At 42.2% G+C, this 20,286-nt stretch overlaps 1 protein-coding gene across 1 annotated transcript; it reads left to right on the top strand.

Annotated features, from left to right (window-relative positions):
* The first annotated feature begins 2,812 nt into the window (after positions 1-2,812).
* On the top strand, positions 2,813-19,962 carry crkl (v-crk avian sarcoma virus CT10 oncogene homolog-like). The gene is made up of 3 exons (XM_061698684.1): positions 2,813-3,505; positions 4,602-5,076; positions 18,223-19,962. The coding sequence occupies exons 1-3, from the start codon at positions 3,195-3,197 to the stop codon at positions 18,355-18,357; spliced, it is 921 nt and encodes a 306-aa protein (XP_061554668.1). The 5' UTR covers positions 2,813-3,194; the 3' UTR covers positions 18,358-19,962.
* The last annotated feature ends 324 nt before the right edge of the window (positions 19,963-20,286 follow it).

Here is a 20,286-nt window from a genome sequence, read left to right as displayed (position 1 = left end):
AAGCAGGCTTCATCATGCGGCGTTTTGGGGCGTGCCTCCAACGTAGGGGATAGATAGTTGGGTTTTCCGCACTAACACTCAGGCTACAGCTGTCCCATGTAGTCTATGTGCATGAACTGATGAAGCCTGCTCAGATAAGACGAAATGTTTTCTAAGACAACCAGAAACAGTTGCGATCAATTCAATGCCCTAAGAGTAACTCCACAAGTGTTAACACTGGGCGGTCACAACACAATAGTAAACAATCTTATTCAGATAGTGTAATACAAGTATTGGATATTAGTGTTTAGTTGGCCTGGGCTGACTCTTCCCCTCATTTATTTTTAAATAAGGGTGACCTCGGCATTACGTACTTGCTTATTTCCTGACAGAAACACCTTTATGCAGCATATTTAGGCCATATTTAATTGTATATTTAGGCCATATTTAATTGTATATGCTTTTGTTGTATTTTTGATTTACCGCAGTTTATTTGTTAGGGCTGACGCAGGTGTGGATACGTCATCAATTGGTGTATTTACATTGCACTCGGCTGATAGAAGATACGTATTTATCCAAATTTGGAAGAGGTCTGATTCTGATCTGAAGATACCTGATTGCATTTATTTTTTCCACGCATATCCGAATTCTGCCACTTGAGAACAAAAAAATTGAAATTATGACACTGGAATACTAAGTTATTTTGATAGCAATTTCGGCCTTTCCACTTGCTCATATCTTAGCTTCTTCAGTGGGGGAAATACCACAGAAACCTGGTATTTCTGAAGAACATCCGCATAGAGTAACCACTTTATTAACTCTTTGTAGTGACCAAAGTTTTACTCAAGTGTTCTTATGAGTTAATGCTTTTAATCATGTAAAACACATTGATTTAGTTACCTTGTGTATGAAATGTGCTATATAAATACATTTGCTTTGCTTAATGCAATGTTTAACGTCTCCATAAATGGTTTTGTCACCCCATATTTTTCTTCTGTTCCACTGAGTTAGTATTATCAATGTGGCCTGAGCAGACATTAGCCATTCAGTGCAGGTCTATTAACATGCACATAGTGTTGCAGTGCTGAGGGCTGCCCTATGGCAGGTGCAGCCACAAGGGAAATGATGACTGAGGTGCAGCCACAAGGGAAATGATGACTGAAACCAGAGGAACCATGTTTTCTTTTTTTTGCATCGCTTAAGTTGGATGGCTTGCACGCTAACTCACTGTTACCTAATGTTTTCTTTTCGTTGCTGTTTCTATTTATTGAGGTTCCTTTATAAACACCCATCTGCATAAATGCTTCATTTCAGCATTTTAGGTTGCAGATTTGCTAGGATGTCACAGCTTTATGCCCAATGCCCACCAGCTTTTTGTTGAATATAAATTGTATTCGTTATTTTTGGTATACGGGAACTTCTTGCCTTTTTCAATGAAGTCCGAACAGCAATATGTAATGCAGTTAAATATTGCCTCAAATAGAATTGGAAGGAAAATAGAAATAGTGAATGCTGTGAAATATAGTAATACATCAGAGAGAATCTAACAATCCCTGGATACCATGCAAATATGCCCCAGGTAAGTACAATAGTGGTATTTGATATTATGGGTGAGCCATTATTATTCTTAATAAATTTACATGACATTAGAGGAATTTTTTTTATCAACAAATCAGACTGAAACTGACCTTTCAAGATTGATATGGTTCCTTGAAAAGGTATTCATACCCCTTGAACTTGTTCACATTTTGTGACTCTACAATCACAAACTTGAATGTATTTTGTTGAGATTTTATGTGATAGGCCACCACAAAGTTGCACATAGATGTGAAGTGGAACGAAAATGATACGGTTTTGAAAAAGTATGACATAACTGCAAACCTACCGAGACATGGCCGTCCACCTAAACTGACACAGGAGCAGCCAAGAGACCCAGGGTCACTCTGGAGGAGCTACACAAATTCACAGCTCAGCTGTGAGATTCTGTCGACAGGACAAATGTAAAAGTTGTGCGCTCTACAACTCTGCGCCCCTGCATGTAATGCATTTAGATTAGAAACGCATATCTGAATTCACTTAACAGGGTCTTGCCCATTCCATTGCTCTATGTTACATGGAGAGCTCAGTATTTTTTTAATAGGTGGCACTTGGCCATCGCTTTTTACTCATTCATCCAATATACAATACATGACTGATTGTAATGGGCAACGTCAATTATAATGGGCATCGTCACTGCTGTGTCATGGCAACATGATTGACGCCAGCTGACACCGGCTGAGGGTGAGGGGCCGGGCCGGCTGCGTCACTCGCCCACCCCCTCCTTCCTCGTCTCTCTCCCCTTCCTCTCACCGCCCCCTTCAGGCGTCTGTGACGTGAACTTCGAAAGCGGGACCTACCCTCCCGTCGCCATTTTTTTTTGTACTCTCACTCCTCGGCGGCTGTGTAGAGGGGCGACGGGCGGTAAGAACAGCCAAGTGTTACGGAAAAACAACGCGTAGGAATATTAGCGACGTGCCTGACATGCAGGCGCACGCGCCGTGCCGCTGTTGTGTAAGAATTTTGTCTCGTGTGAAGAAGACGTGTGGCGGGCCGCCATCTTTCTCCTTCGCCGCCTCCAAAGTCCGCTCCGACTCGAGGCGGGGGCTTCGAGTAGGCCTTTCCGCGACGCGTGTGCCGAGGAGCTTATGCTAAGTCATTTTCCCCACCGGCGACGTTCAGCCGACATGAGGAATTGTCAGACGAACAACTGAGACCACTTCTCCCCAGCCCTCCACCTCGTCGTCGTCCTCCTCCTCTTCTCAGAACCGACACAGACCGGAGCAGCTAAATCACCAGACGAGAATCTTCGGTGTCTTCTCGGAAGGAGGAAACAAGGGAAAGCTTCATCGATCATTTGTTGCTTTGGAGGCAGTTCATGTTCATGTGTCGTAAGTTTGGTTTTCTCTCTTGACCGCTCCGACCGAGCCTGCTTCCCACGGAAACCACAGTGTGGTCCGAAGTTGGCTCGGAGCTACCTGTTTGTGAGCACGCCAGGTAGTTTCCTGGGCTGGTTTCTGAAGCTCGACAACATCCAACTAAGAAGGGGCGAACGACCTGCCCCTGCAATCTCTAATTTGCAGTGATTGACTGCGTTTTTTTTGTTTTTTGTTTTTAACAGAGCCCAGGTAGTCTTGTTTCTCACCTGTAGACTGACTTTAACTTATTTTGAAACAGAGATGTCCACTGCTCGCTTTGACTCATCTGATCGTTCGGCCTGGTATTTTGGACCCGTGTCACGCCAAGAGGCACAGAATAGGTTACAAGGACAGAGACATGGCATGTTCCTGGTTCGAGACTCGTCCACCTGCCCGGGGGACTACGTGCTGTCGGTTTCCGAGAACTCCAAAGTGTCTCACTATATCATCAACTCTTTGCCCAGCAAAAGGTTTAAGATCGGTGACCAGGAGTTTGAGCACCTGGCTGCCCTCTTGGAGTTCTACAAAATCCACTACCTGGACACGACCACGCTGATAGAACCAGCTCCCAGGTAGGAAAATCACAAAGCGCACGCTGCCATGTAAGATTGCCTGCTGATCAACATTATCTAGGTTGGCTATTTTTATCAGAAGTAACCTACTTTCAGTGAGACTGCAGACTGTTATGTCATGAAGGATCAAGACGGATCTGAAAATGGGGAACATGGCTGCACTGTAACTACACGCAGTGCTCCAAAATTAATGGAAATGTAATAATTAAGACATTTCCCCACCTGAAAAGTCATGCAATTTTGAGAAATCCCCAAATGTTTATGAAAGAGCGTGCAGGTGAAATTGTCATGTGTGACATTAGGATGCTGTGCAGCATCTGCACATGTGACTTGTTTTATTACTATCCATGACAACCATAAATGTAAGCCTTTTAAATGAAGTACATGTAATATTTTAAGCCACATTAGCTAATTGTAAACTAAATTATCCAACTAGCTGTGATAGTGAAACAAAACATTCACACGTGGCATAAACCTTAATATGGAGTACTGCTTTTTGCAAAAAGTTCCTGTTATCATTTTTTATTTCCTTTTTGGCGTATCATCACTGATAATATTGTGCCAAGCCTAACACTCTCAACTCTTGTCAAATTCTGAGGGTCCAAATTATCATGGACCAAAAATTTTATTCCCTTCTCCATCTTGTGATATATTTTCAACTACTGACGTGGGACAATCGAGATATCGGCTGGGGGTGGTCGGATTACGTGTTTCAAGGTTACTAGTGGCACTCAATTGAGTAATTTGCCTGCGTCAGAGGAGTACGTTGTCAGTTTCCACTGTACTTACAGTTTTACATTCGTGGCCTCGAAGTGTTTTTCATACGGATTTACTGTAATTATATCTTTATTACTGCATTAGCGTAGCGTACTGACAGACATGTATAAATTTGGTTTATGTCGCTGTTGCAGAAATGGAACTCCATTGTAACCAAATGACCTGTACATTGTGGTTGTTAGGGCTGGGCAATGTTTCATATATAAATTGAATCCCTTCCTTAGATCAAATTTATACAGTCTACTGCAGATAGCACGCATACCTTGTGGCTGTCTACATTTCAAATTATGTCCCCCTCCTGTGTTTTATAATCTCCAAGGTACCCAAGCACAGTGAGCGGTCCGATCCAGCCCATGGGCGGCCAAGAAGAGAACCTGGAGTATGTTCGGACTCTGTATGACTTCACTGGCAGCGACGCCGAGGACCTCCCCTTCAAGAAGGGCGAGATTCTCATCATTCTCGAAAAGCCCGAGGAGCAGTGGTGGAGCGCCAAGAGCAAAGACGGCCGCGTCGGTATGATCCCCGTTCCCTACGTGGAGAAATTGGTACGACCCTCGCCCCACACGGGTCAGCCGACCCTCGGATCCCGCAACTCCAACAGCTATGGCATCCCAGAGCCCTCGCACACCCTCGTCCACGCCTACGCCCAGCCGCAGACCCCGTCGCCACTGCCTCCGGGCACTCCCGGAGCAGTCAACACTCCGCTGCCATCATTGCAGAACGGACCTGTCATGGCTAAAGCCATCCAGAAACGAGTGCCCTGCGCCTATGACAAGACAGCTCTTGCTTTGGAGGTAACAGAACTTGCAATTTCTGTACATTACAACATTGTGCAATTGTATTTATTGACAACAGTCACTTCATGACTAAATCAGCGATTAAATCGAAGTAGGAATATAGACAGTAATATCACAACTGACAATTTACCAATAAGCACATGTAGCAAGTGTGTTGGTAGTTTGTTTTAGGAGAAACCAGTGAATGAAGTGTGTCAGAACTTGGACTGGTTTCACAAAAGATACATTTCAATCTCAAACTACAAACTGAGTTTGCCGCTTCATTGTAAACCAGACGATCATCCAGCACATCTACGAAGACATCCTGTGCCATTTGCTTCATTTAGTGCACAAGAAGCAGGGAGAGTTGTGGCAGGACAACTTGTGACTGCTTCACCATGACAGCAGTCTTGGAACTTCTCTGACACCTTGTATATGCTATGCAGCTGTATTATGCTCCATGATAGTGCTCTTTATGAACATTGACTCTTGTGATTTAAAGTACAAGACTAAAAAGGAGCTTAGTTTAGTACAGACCTCTACAATGGCTGCAGAACTATACTTTTGATCGTCAGAAAAGGGTCTGGATTATGATCAGTGCATTTGGCTTAATCGATTAATTGATTGATGAGAATTCTTTGTGGAATAGATTCGGTTCCATCGTGTCTTGAAGAAATGCTCTTCTGCTGGCTAAAGAAGTGGAACATGACATCAACTACAAGAGCTTGAGCTATATTCATGCAGACCTCCACTATGACACAAGTCAGTGCATCACTGAACAAAACTCTTTTTCCGCATAGTCAGTCAAGGAAATTTAGCCAAACGCCCATCGCTAGCCAAACTGAAGCTACTGGGGGTAATAAAACAATACCATATTTTTAGTCCAGGTACTCCTGCTCAGTTCAGGAAATGGCAAACAGTTCTTATCCCCAAGAAAGGCGAAGTGTACTTGATTCAAGCTGTTTATTAGTCACTCCTGTAAAATATGTACAGTATTTGTATGTGGAAAGCAAGTGAGTTGCACCAGACTAGCTTACCTTATTCAGCCCCCGTGACCCTCCACAAAAACAGTGGCAAGATTTGACTGTTTTTACTAATATTTTGTAATGAAAAGGTAATGAAAAGTCCACAAGCAAAGTATGATTTCGACAAGGATTGGCTGGATACAGTTTACACTGAAGTGGTAGCCCAGGCTGGGTTGTCATTTGAGACTGGCAGCACTTTTGTTGTGAGTAGAGATGAAATGTTGTAAACATTTCATGACAATTGTAGAGAACAAAATGATCATGGTTATCAGTATTATTACAGTATTGTCAAAAGAAATAGAAAAAAAATATTTTGAATGAAAAAAAATTCATCCTTTTGCACATTACAAATTAGAAGAAAAAAATAAACCGCAGCGACCCAGATGAATTTTCTTGCATGCAACACCCCACGAAATACGAAAATGATGAGTCAGAAGACGTAAATGGTTTAATTCCTTGTCATGAGTGTTGTTGTGTCAGAGGAGAGGATTCTTAACTTTTTCAGAGTGGCTTCCACTGCTGCTTACATGTTGAAACTTGTTATGTAATGCATAATGTGTACATATCGCATGCATAGGGGCTCCAAGGTGCTCCACACCAGTCGCTGGCACCTATATCAGCTGCCTTTACTGGCATCCATTTCAACATTAGCCCTGTGCTGTAGAATGTTGGACACAACACCACACATACCTTATATGTAATGTTTACTAGCAATCTGTCATCTTGATACTATGAATAGTTTGGTGTTTGGGAGAAAAAAAAGGATGTACACCCCTGGACAGGAATGGGGTCTTTCATTTGAGGGTAATAATGCATTTGCAAGGACAATTAACTGGCTCTGCAAATAGATGGTAATGGTGAAAGATGACTTAATTTGGAATTTGGCCGACAGACCACTTTTTGGGGGAGTTTGTGGAATCATTTTGTGGCTATCAAGGAGCCACATTTGAAACTTACTAATTACAAAGATAAACAGCCTTGGGCTTCATCAATCAGTGAAGGTTGGATATCTAATTGAGCGTGTGTTAAAATAATTTATAACCCCTCTGTTCTCGCTTAAAGTGGTACTAAACTCAAAACATTTCAAAGCAACAATACATTGTATGTGCCACCACCATTTTTTTTTAGAAAATAGCAAGTGCAAATAGATTAGATATATTTGAGTAAGCCTGTAAAGTTAGACATTTATCGCTGTAATGCTTCGTTGCACCTACCCGTGTCAGCCACAAATGCATATGCGCGCCAATTTATTTCCTTTTATTAAATATCTTAGTCAGCTAAGCCCATGGTTTTATTTATTGTGGCTCTATGACATTTGAAGAAGAGTTTGGGAAGATGACATAGCCACAGTTGTTAGCCGTTAGGAAGTATTAAAGGCTTTTTGTCTGGTCGGGAGGAGTGGCCGGCCCAAACGCAAACTGCCGTGGATGAGTGGTGCTTACCCCGTGTTGACAATGTGATTAAACTACCCATTTTTTTTTTATTTTGCAGTTTATTAAATTAACGATTAAACTTGATTTTGGGTGTTGTTGATGATGCTGGTGCACAACGGTATATAATCAGAATCAGAATCATCTTTATTTGCCAAGTATGTCCAAAACACACAAGGAATTTGTCTCCGGTAGTTGGAGCCGCTCTAGTACAACAGACAGTCAATTTACAGAACACTTTGGGGACATAAAGACATTGACAAAAAACAATTGTGCAAAAAGATGCAGAGTCCTCTAGCACTTAGAGCAGTTCGAACGACTAATATTGCAATAGTCCGGTGCAGTGACCATTGTGCAAAGGGCGCTGAGACTTCAAGGAGTGTATGCGGTTTAAAGTGACGAGTAGTGCGATCATCTGGGACAATGTTGGTTGTGCAAATGTTACAGATACTCCTCAATCAGTGTGCAAATGGAGCAGATGCTACTCTGGCATGAGTGGCCAGTATATGCAAATAGTGCAGCATGGCGAGACAACTACAGTGAGTGCACGAGTAATACATAATTGGCCCCACAGAAATGTGACAACGAACTCAAGTAAAAAAAATTTGTCTTAGTTCTGGCAGCGTGCAAGTCCTCAATGGTGGGTAGGGGGGTACCGACAATCCTTTCAGCAGTTTTGATTGTCCGTTGCAGTCGGAGTTTGTCCTTTTTTGTAGCAGCACCAAACCAGACTGTGATGGAAGAACACAGGACTGATTCGATGACCGCTGTGTAGAACTGTCTCAGCAGCTCCGGTGCCAGGCCGTGCTTTCTCAGAAGCCACAGGAAGTACATCCTCTGCTGGGCCTTTTTGAGGACGGAGTTGATGTTGGTCGTCCACTTCAGGTCCTGAGAGATTGTAATTCCCAGGAACTTGAAGGTCTCGACGGTTGACACAAGGCAGCTGGACAACGTGAGGGGCAGCTGTGGCGAAGGATGCCTCCTGAAGTCCACGATCATCTCTACCTTCTTGAGCGTGTTCAGCTCCAGGTTGTGTCGGCCGCACCACAGCTGCAGCCGCTCCGCTTCCTGTCGATATGCAGACTCGTCACCGTCCTTGATGAGGCCGATGACAGTGGTGTCATCTGCAAACTTCAGGAGCTTGACAGTCAGGTTCGCTGAGGTGCAGTCGTTCATGTAGAGAGAGAAGAGCAGCGGAGAGAGGACACAACCTTGGGGCGCCCCAGTGCTGATGCTGCGTGTGGATGAGGTGGCCTCCCCAACCCTGACCTGCTGTGTCCTGCCCGTCAGAAAGCTGTAAACCCACTGGCAGATGGCAGGTGAGACGCTGAGCTGGAGAAGCTTGGTTGAAAGGAGTTCAGGGATGATGGTGTTGAACGCTGAGCTGAAGTCCACGAACAGGATCCTCGCGTAGGTCCCTGCACTGTTGAGGTGTTCTAGGATGAAGTGCAGTCCCATGTTGACTGCATCATCCGCAGACCTGTTCGATTGGTAGGCAAACTGCAGGGGGTCCAGCAGGGGACCTGTGACACTCTTGAGGTGGTCCAGCACGAGACGTTCAAAGGACTTCATGACCACAGATGTCAAAGCGACAGGCCTGTAGTCATTCAGACCAGAGATTGCAGGTTTCTTGGGGACTGGAATGATGGTGGAGCGTTTGAAACAGGATGGAACTTCGCACATTTCCAAAGATCTGTTAAAGATCTGAGTGAAGACTGGAGCGAGCTGGTCCGCGCAGACTTTGAGGCAGGATGGGGACACATGGTCCGGTCCTGCCGCTTTGTTAATCTTCTGTTGTTTGAAGATGCGTCTCACATCCTGTTCATGGATGGTTAACGCAGAAGTCAGAGGTGTGGTTGTGGTCGCGGGTGCGGCCGGGTGGGTGTGTGGAGTGAAATTGTCCTTTTCAAATCTGCAATAGAAGGTATTCAAGTTGTTGGCTAGTGTGCTATTGTTCTCAGCTTGGGGGGATCGTCGCTTGTAATTAGTCAGCGATTGGAATGCATGCCAGACTGATTTTGAGTCGTTCGCGCTAAACTGTTTTTCCAACTTTGCTGCATAGATCCTCTTTGCAATGTTAATTTCTTTAGTCAGCTGGTTTCTAGCTCGATTATACAGGGCCCTGTCCCCGCTCTGATATGCATCTTCCTTAGCTTGGCGAAGCTGCTTAAGTTTTGTAGTGAACCACGGCTTGTTGTTGTTGAATGTCCGAAATGATTTTGTTGGTACACAAACCTCTTCACAGAAACTGATATAGGATGTGACAGTGTCCGTATATTCATCCAGGCTGCCAGCTGAATTTTCAAAGACACTCCAGTCTGTGCAGTCTAAACAGCTTTGAAGTTCGATCTTGGCTTCATTGGTCCACTTTTTGACTGTTTTCACTGTTGGCTTCGCACATTTAAGTTCTTGCTTGTACGTCGGTATTAAGTGAATTAAGCAGTGATCAGACGAGCCCAGGGCTGCACGAGGTATAGCACGGTATGCGTTTTTTACCGTAGTGCAGCAGTGGTCTAAAGTATTATTTTCCCTGGTAGGACAGTCGATGTGCTGCTTGTATTTAGGGAGTTCGTGGTTGAGTTTAGCTTTGTTAAAGTCCCCGAGAATAATGAGGGGTGAGTCCGGGTGTTTTTTTTCAATTTCGTTGACTTGTTCGGCGAGCGTTAGCAATGCGGCGTTCGTGTTAGCTTGCGGTGTAATATAGACTCCAGCCAGTATAAACGATGCAAACTCACGTGGCGAGTAGAATGGTTACAGTTCAAAAACAGCGACTCCAAATGCGGGCTGCAGTGTGTGCTGCTCCTCTGTGGCGCCGCTTCCGCATCCATGCGCCGAAAACCGCGGACGCCGCTCCGGTGAGTAACTCGGGGAAAAAACTGAGCGGATTTTCGAAAGTTGGTGACAGAAAGTCCGGAGTAGCCTCCTTGATGGTTAGCAGGTCTCCCCTTGTGTAAGTGAGTCGTGTAAGGTCTCCAAAGACGGACGAAAAACACAAAAACAAAGACAATACTAGAGAGCGCGTTACCGAGGCGACCACACTGGTAGGCGCCATCTTGGTTTAGGTTATAATTATATAATGGTTTAGGGTATAATTTAAGGTATAATACCAACTCTAACGATGTGGTCTTTGGTAACTCAAGCAAGATGGTGTTTTTAAAATTTTTATTTCCTGAGAAGCAGTCATTTTAGAGATGTGAGGATTCTGCCTCAGAGCTACGATATGTAGCTTGTCATTGCTATTGATTTGTATGGTTTTATTAATGTGGTCGATTGGTTAGCACATCCGCCTCACAGTTGCAAGGACCAAATCCGGCCTTGCCTGCGTGGGTTTTCTCCAGGTATTCCAGTTTCCTCCCACATCCCAAAAACATGCATGGTAGATTAATTGAAGACTCTAAATTGCCCTTAGGTGTGGATGTGAGCATGGATGGTTGTTTGTTCATATGTGCTGCAGTGTGATTGGCCAGCAACCACTTCAGGGTGTACCCCGCCACTCGTCCAGAGTTAGCTGGGATAGGCTCCAGCATACCCGTGACCCTAGTGAGGATAAGCAGTGTAGAAAGTGGATGGATGGATGGATGGTTTTCCTAGTAAATAAAGCAGTATAATAAGATGTAACTGGTGAATACATGTCACATTCTTGCAAATTCTTACTCTTACAAGAGTGAAAAGACCTAAATATGGCAGTCCCCATAAGTGAGTACACAAATCCAGATGCAATCTTTTAAATGTATTTTTTTTAAATAAATACTAGATTTAAGTAAACAGCAGCTAATAAAGAAGATAATGCACATTTGAAATATAACAAAGTTTTGACATCTTGGTTTTAGTTTCCCATTAAGTCATTCCATGATGGCATGATAGTGATTGATTTTAGCAAATAAATCTTAGTATTTAGTGGTGGGAATTGAGAACTGGTTCCAACTTAGAACCAGTTCCAACTTGTCAATTTCATCGAACTGTACACCGCCAATATTATCGATTCTTGTTAACGATACTTTGCATGATGTCCCTGACTGTCACAGTACATTACTTCTATGACATAAGCACACAACACAAAATTTGGCGATTCGGTATCTAATAAAATTCCAGGTGTGGGGTGTGTTCGACCTCCTACATATGGGTGCGATTGCTCATGTTACCGGCGCTGCTAATCGTCAAACAAAAACCATCAAAGACAATAACATGACGTCTACATAAACTATATCCTGCATTTGACTAGCGTTGCACCAAGTACAGATACCAGTACTGTACGGAGGTATTTTGACGTCAAAAATGGCACGGTACAAGGTTTTTGTTTTTTTAAGTACTTTAAAATAATTATTATTATTATGCGACAGTGCTCAATTAATACGGTGATGTAACCTCAGAGTCCGCAGCTCACCAGGCTACGTGAGCAAAATCCGTGTTATGTGCATTGGATTCTCCTGTGTTGTTAGTAAACTCAGCATTCAAAGCACACGAGAGTCAAGTGTTAGCAGCAGGAGATCGAAAGCATGGGACGACTTGGCACGGTTGCTAACTGAATCGAAGCCCAACTCGGAGTGCTCCACTCCGAAATGGGGAGTTCGAGAAGAATGAAAATCCACCTGAATGGAAAAGGAAAACCAATTATTATTATTAAGGTCCACTTTTTTGAGTATTGTAGCTCCATACGCAATGGAAAACTGGCCGCCCAACCGAGTTGGTGCACAATGTATTTGTTTACAATGGGAGAAATCAAATGCAGTCAAATACAAGAATACTGCACACTGAAAGCTTGAATAAAAAGCTTTAAAGCTTGAAATACACAGTGTTAAGTATGAGTAAAGTATGTATAAATATAGAAATAGAAATAAATAATATAGTCATGGATACAATATTAGACCCCTTGTTTCTTTAGTTTCCTGTTCATTTTTAATGCCAGGTGCAACTAAGGGTACCTTTGTTTGGACAAATATAATGATGATAACGAAAATAGCGACCATATTTTCACGACCATAAGGTGCGCCGTATTAAAAGGCGCAGTCGCAGTTACGAGGTCTATTTCTGTATGTAACACATATATAAGGCGCACCGTATTATTGGGCGCAGGCATGGTAAAACATACTGTAGCTTAAAACATACGGTAGTATGCATGCACGCTAAAACAATGTTTTTAAAAAGGCAGCGGGAGCAAAACTGAGTTCGGTTGTACTTTATTGAAGTATTTAACAATGTACTCATGTTATTTTTTGATCAATCCTCATCCACAAATCCATCCAAGTCCTCATCTTCTGTATCCGAAATGAACAGCTGGGCAAGTTCTCAATCAAACACGCCAAGTTCGAGTCAGTCACGTTGCTGGCTTTTACGAAAGCTCGAACATCAGTGCAAGCAGACAGGTTAGCCCAAGCATCCACAATCCATTCACAAATTGTGGCGTAACTCGCCCGGCGCGGCCTCCTAGTCTCAGTAAAGCTGTGTTCGCCATCTGTCATCCATTGCTCCCGTGCTGCTCGCAACTTCACTTTGAATGCTCTGTTTACACGGATCTCCAGCGGTTCGTCGAGCCTCCCGGAATGATGGCAAACTCCAAGTAATTGCACTCAGTCGGATGGTGACTGTAGAGACGCTTCTCCCGGCTGTTCTGTGCTCATTTATCCAACTCGGGCCACCTCGCCTTGTTTCCGCGTTTTTGTTTTTCTTCCGCAGAAACTCAGCTTCGTCTTCTTGACTTGGCGAAGCTCGTTTTCCTGCTTCCTCCACTTGCGAACCATGGATTCGTTGATCTTGAATTCTCTCACGGCTGCTCGATTCCCATGTTCCTCCGCGTATCTCATAGCTTGCAGTTTAAACTGTGCTTCGTAAGCGTGTCTCTTTGTAGGTGCAGTTTTCGACTGCAGTCAGGCCAGCCTCCACTCGTAAAGTAGCAGTCAAGCCAGCCGCCCCTAATTTTGTTCATACTAGGCATTACGGTAATAGGTCGCCAACTCGCGGCGAAAGCCACCTTCAAAATAAAAGCTTCCCAATAATACGGACGTCAGTATGGACATGGAATTTGTATGGAATACGATGCTTTAGGTTGTTTATTACAGCCCATTTAGGCACCCGTATGGCATTTTACGGAGAAGGTTAATGTCACGGTATGTGTTTTTATGGTGTGGTGAATATTGTTACATGTTGATTCTGCCCTAACAACTGGAGTTTTTCACAGATGGATTTTAGGGAGATGACAATAAATCTCCGATATTAACCCCCATCAAAAGAGGCTCTTACAAACCACTTGATCCCTGCCTGGTACCTCAAAGAATGAAATAATACAAATGAGTTTGTTACAAACCCATTTGTATTATTCATTCCCTCACTCAGTGAGATGAGAAGCAATAAGAAGTCAGATTTATAATGGAACCGGAATCGCTAAATACTTATCAATTTCCACCCTTATTTCTTTCTATCTTTTTCTTTGAAATAATGCAGTTTATAGTAGGCCCAATTACAATTGTTCGTTTGTAGTCTGCTCAGGTTTTAAGTTAGCTAGCAAAGTAGTACATTAGCACATTTAGAGCATTTTGTTTAATTTAATTTTTTTCTTAAACTATTGAAATATCATTTGGATATGAGACACGCATGGTTTAGAATTTCATTTCCTGACTCTTTAGTTGTCTTATTTGCACTGGTACACAATTATATACATACAAGGTTCAAAATATTTTTCTTTCTTTGAGGAACATGTTTGCAAATCATTGCTTCAGTTGAAGAGCAACATTCTAATTTTGAGGAGCAATTTTTTGCAGGTTAATTGCACAGGGACCCGAAGCAAAGGTTTGATTAAACAATATAAGTACAACAATATAACCGGGGAGTTGAATGTAGGGCTGCAGCAAATGAATATTTTAGTGCTTGATTATCCTACTGAAACTTATATCGAACAATTGAGTATTTGAATAAACTATTTTTGCTTATAATCCATGGCGCTGGGCGATTAATCAGAATGTAATTGTGATTTAGACTTTGGCTTCTCACGATCATAAAAACATTATATAAGAAAAACGATTAATGTGCAGCGGCGTGGGTTGTATAGCAAGCATGTGACATGTTCTTCTGCCCTCCCTGAGTGTGCTTTAAGCTGTTTATTGACACCCCAGTTGGAGTTTACTGTAAAACTAAACGCACATCAGAAATAATGACACACATTGTATATTTAAATAAAAGACGCACATCGTTTTAGAAATCGCCATCTTAATGCTAACAGTCAATGGAAAACCCTATTGACAGGCTACCAAACATCAGCATTAGATGAGGAGAGGGATTTACCTTCAAATAACGAATATTCACACACAAATGCCATAGTAACACATGCAGACAGGTGGTATAACATAACTCGAGGCTAAGGAACAAAGATACATTATTGATTGTAAATATAATTTTTGAGCAATTAAGTACACACGTATATACAGTAAATGAACAGGTCATTTAAATAGACATTCCTCCATCTTGTGATCGGATCGGTGACCGGTTATTGTTTTTTTAAAACTCACTGATCGGTGATGGCCCCAAAAATCCTGATCTTGTAAAGCCTCGTCTAGGATACAATGTGAACAGAGAGAGTGCAATCTAACTAAACAGTGCTTCTTCAGATTTGTATTTATTTTTTATCACATAAATTATTTATAGACGTCGGTGTGAACATTCCACTAAAGCATTGGGATTCTACATTCTTGTCATTCCTTGGTGCCGGAAAGAATTGTTGTTAGACAGTGCCTGATGTCCTTGAAGTCTCATTTAAGTCAAAAGTACAAATGGCGTGCCTTCACATGAGCTTCTGTGTTCACTCTAATCCTGATAAAGACCATATGGTGGGACCAGAATGGGGTCATCTTAGTGTCGCGAAACCATCTAAGCGGAATCCCGTTATCTACTCAGTCATCTGGTAAAACCACTTCTGTTTTCAAAATGCAATAAATAAATTCTTATTTGTTTGAACTCGCACTTGACTATATTCAGGGTGTTTGTTTGATAGTAGCACTAGATCATGGAAGTGTTTTATTTATTTATTTATTTATTTATTTTTGGGGTAGAAATGTTGCAGTAATATTGGAAGGCAGGACACAGTGTATTGGGAACTATTGGTCACTTTCATATATGTAGGTTGTGTGATGTAAATGCTGCTCAGAAGATTAAAGCAATACTTTTCAGATTAGTGTGGGCCGCAGAGGAGACTATAATGTTCTTCAAACTAACATATGACGTACTTAATATATAAGTGTTTTTGGGTGCAATCAACTTTGAACATTGGCATACAGTAGACATTTTTCATTTCAACCAAAGTGAAAATTTGTCAAAATGCAAAGTCTGGTTGGAATGGCCACTTCAGGCTGAGGACAAGGCAGCAAGAATTTTGAAAACTGGATGATGGATTTCGAAGAAATAGAGGTTTTTTGTGTGGGGGGCCTTTTGTGGAACATTTTGTGTGATATATCCTATAGAAAATCTGGTCAAAAACGTCTTAATATAAAACAAGTAAAACAGTAATGACTTAAAGCTCTTGAATACTCTCTTTCTTATGAAGATGCTCATTTAAAGGTCCTAAATAGTGTAAATGGACATAAAATGTTAATCAATTTCATAATTTTTTCAATGCATGGCCTGTATTCTTTTTTTCTTTTTAACGAAAATAATGAAGGTATTTATATATTATTTGGAAATAATATATAAACCCATAATGTAATTTTTGCATGAGTTCAATGTGGACCAATAGTCTCGGAGCTTATTTTATGTTCATGCTCAATCTTTAGTCGAAATCACATGACTACACAATCGTTGACAATTTACTCTAACAAGCAAAGCAATGTACATCAGGACAACATTGTAATTTTGTTCTTTTGTTGTGACTTGGCGTCTGTGGGTTAATTAGCAACTTCATTCGGGACAGCGAGGAGGAGGTAGACGCGACCCTGTATGTTCTGGTTTTTAAAGGATTTCATGCTTAGTTAGTGGAAGATGCAAACAAACATTACTGAGGTACAAAAACAAAATTGATCACTCCGATAATTTAAGGGAATTTGTTTTTTTGTTTTACTTGACGAGGACGTACAAGCAAAGTCAGTGATTTTTTTCAATTATGGCCTGAAAACTCAATGATGTATGACTTTTGGGATATTAACAGTAGCTATGAATTTAAGGGAATATACTGTACTAAATGGGCACGGAATGTCAGTACTCACCCAGAAAAGCCACATTTTACGTCGTCTTTGGCGTCATCGTACAAATTCCCACAGCGATCTTTTTTGTTTCATCTGCTACTCTGTGAACTCCTACGCTCCTTAGCTGAGCTTAGTTTTAGTCAACAATATCCCCCATTAAACTCATCCGGGCCGACATTCCAAAGTGTTCTCCAAGCTGGACCCCCTAATAATTACAGTGACATTTCTGTGTCACTACTTGCCGTAAAAAACTCAAGTAGCGCAAATTGAACATTATTCATCAGAAGAGCAATGTGGGCACTGGAATTGGTCATCAATTGTTTTTCCATGAGGCGGCACGGTGGCCGACTGGTTTGACCGTCAGCCTCACAGTTCTGAGGACCCGGGTTCAATCCCCTGCCCCGCCTGTGTGGAGTTTGCATGTTCTCCCCGTGCCTGCGTGGGTTTTCTCCGGGCACTCCGGTTACCTCCCACATCCCAAAAAACATGCATTAATTGGATACTCTAAATTGCCCGTAGGTGTGACTGTGAGTGCGAATGGTTGTTTGTTTGTATGTGCCCTGCGATTGGCTGGCAACCAGTTCAGGGTGAACTGGTTGCCAGCCAATGCCCGATGACAGCTGGGATAGGCGCCAGCACTAAATTCACATTTTGTTAACATGTGACAGTTAACATGGAAACGCAAGTCTTAGAATTTTGTATAGTTGAGACAGTCCAAAATATCAGGAACAGTTGTCAGTATGATGCATTGCAGTTGTCCATCACTGCAAGCGACAACCACAATAAATGTGCATTGTTGACAGCAGAAATTAATAAAGATGTGTATCTTTCTAAGGGCATAATATTTGATACAGCTCTTGTATTGGATTTCATTATACACTTTATTCCACGGTGTTACGCATATAAGCTTCATGTTATGGAAGATATTCCACGCTGCAGAAAATTACATTAAAGCTGTGGTTTTGAAAGGAGGAAAAACTCATCCTCTGACTTCAACCCTATAGAGAACCTGTGGAGCATCCTTAAAAGTAAGATCTTTGAGGGTGGACTGCATTATCTCTCAAAATGGCAACTCTGGGAGGCAAATCTTGCATCCTTCAATGAAATGGAGGCAGAAACTATTCATATACTTAAATTCTAATGGATGTGAAATTTAAGGTGACGATGGAATTGGTGCTCCATTGTTATCTTGATGGGCAAATATTATTTATGTAGACTGAAATGTCAATTTTCAGAGTTATTCGCTAGTTTTTTTTAATGGTTGTACATGGTAATTTGAAACACTGTTTTACAAATTTTGTAGCAAGACAATACTGTTGTCATTGTGGTGATTTTGTTCAATAAAAATCAAGAATATTATAGTAACTATAGTTGAAGATAAAAAAAAAAAAACAAGTCAAATTGATTGTACAGTATAAGAAAACAAAAACAGGATTATGCCTATCATTTTGAACACAGTGTATTGTGCAAGTGGTCAGAATGTTGTGGCTGACCTGTGTTTACATCCTGGTCCTCCTGTCACTCTTCTCCCTGTGCTTTCCTCAGGTGGGTGACTTAGTCAAGGTGACGCGGATGAATATCAACGGTCAGTGGGAGGGAGAGGTGAACGGACGTAGGGGTCTCTTCCCATTCACCCATGTGAAAATCCTAGACCCCCAGAACCCGGACGAGAGCGACTGACTGACCTGAGGGTAGACCTCCTTGCCCGGACCGAGCTGTACACGAGTCCGCCCCAGTCTACCAACCAGTGTCACTGTGTGCTTTTCCTGCTTGGGGCTGTACCATGACAATGCCCCCCAAACGTCGCCCTCGCTCCCTCTTTCTCTCTTCTTGCCACTGCTGTTGCCAACTGCTGCAAGGCTTTGACTGTTTACATCCTTGGATCCATCCAAACTAAAAGTGGACTCCCCTGATAAGCAGTGTTCGTACACCGGGTTCCATTTCACTTCATCTCTAATGTATATTTACCACATGACATGTTTTGAGTGTGTGTATGTTGTGATTATTTGTACAAATTGTTGGGAGGCGGGCAATGAGGCAATGTAATATTTTCTCCAAGCAATCGAGTCTGTCTTAACCTTAATTAAGCACATACATGGCCGCCTGTGGTGTTGATGTGCATCCATTGCTAATTCCAATCTACAAGATATGTGTCATTTTCTATGATTTATGCCACCTGGACTACAATTTGTCTAGTTCGCAATGGACAGGATGTATGTAGGCGGAGTGTCTTTGCATGTCTCCGAGCTCAGACGTTGTACGTCGAGATGAGCTGCAAGCTTATGACGCTGAGCTTTGCGACTGCACTTCCAACTGTAGCAGTGGTGGGGAACCTAACATACTGGCTGGCCCATATCAAATTCTTAAAAAAAAAAAAAAAACTTGCTCACAATATATCATAAACATTTAGCAAATTGTTGTATCACATTTTCAGAAATTTAGTGTGGCCTTCAGATTACAAGAAAAGTAAAATGGCCCCTGGTAGGAAAATGGTTCCCCGCCCCTCTACTGTGAGGAGGTTCAGATGAGAAACATCTCCCAAGTCTCTGTAAGCCAATGAGTCCATAAATGCCTTTTTTTCCAGAGAAAGATAAATGCATTATTTACTGCATTTAGTGTGTTTTTTAAATGATGTTACTCCTCCTTGTCTATTTAGGATTTTAACAAGCTTTTTTCTTTAAATGTTGGGCCCGCACAGCCGATCTCTTTATGCAAGCTGCCTCGTGTCAGTTGTGGAAATGTTGATTCTATTTTAACTGTAGGAGCCCCCCCACATATCTGCTGGAAAAAAAAAAAAGACCTGCCTCTTTGTCATGTATTTTTTGTTTGATTGTTTTGTTCAAATTACTCTTTATTTGGTCAGATGAGTTGCTGTGACTGATTGAGTGATGCTGTTCAACAAAAGGGAAACAGGCCTCTCGGCCAAGGAGACACTTGTGGCCACATGCTGCTTTATGTCGTTCATTTCTTCATTGTTATTCTTTTACAGCCTCCTGGTCTTCGCACTTGATCCAATCTACTAATTAAGCAATACACCCCCGATTGTCAGTGACCCACCTTGAGGTGAACCTCTCGTGCTTCTCAGTCGTTTTGTAATGGCATTAACAGTATTACTGTGTCCCCTGACTCTTAGGAAAGCCTGTCTTTTACTTAAGGATTAAGAATTGTGCCTTTTATTTTCTTATACCATTGACACGTGTTAATGTTTCCCATGGTTAACACCTGTGCTGGTATTGACCCTTTATGTACAGAACAAGTAAATAAAATTTACATCTACTAGTTGAAGCTTTTGTGTTCTTCTGAGCGCAACATGGCCGCTCATCCAATATATCATCACAGGGTTTTTTTTGTTTTTTTATGTGGCTGCGCCCAGGAGAAAGGAAGCAATTAATGAATTTTAATGATGGGCTAATAAAAGAAAGTCAGCTGACCCAGACATGGCAGATGGGAAACCTTTCAAGGGCAGCGTCATGCACGTTTGCTGTTTTCTTCAGCACCTCTCTAACCAACAAGAATGGCTCTCAGGAGTTAAACGCAGCGGCGTTGCGCAGTCCTAACGTTGTCACTCAAAATATCTGTCGGATTCTGTGTCACTATGTGAAAGTGCAC

This window comes from Phycodurus eques, chromosome 15 (assembly GCF_024500275.1).
Source record: "Phycodurus eques isolate BA_2022a chromosome 15, UOR_Pequ_1.1, whole genome shotgun sequence".
Lineage (NCBI taxonomy): Eukaryota > Metazoa > Chordata > Actinopteri > Syngnathiformes > Syngnathidae > Phycodurus > Phycodurus eques.
Note: the sequence above shows the minus strand (reverse complement) of the source record. Positions and strands in the feature narration are given on the sequence as shown.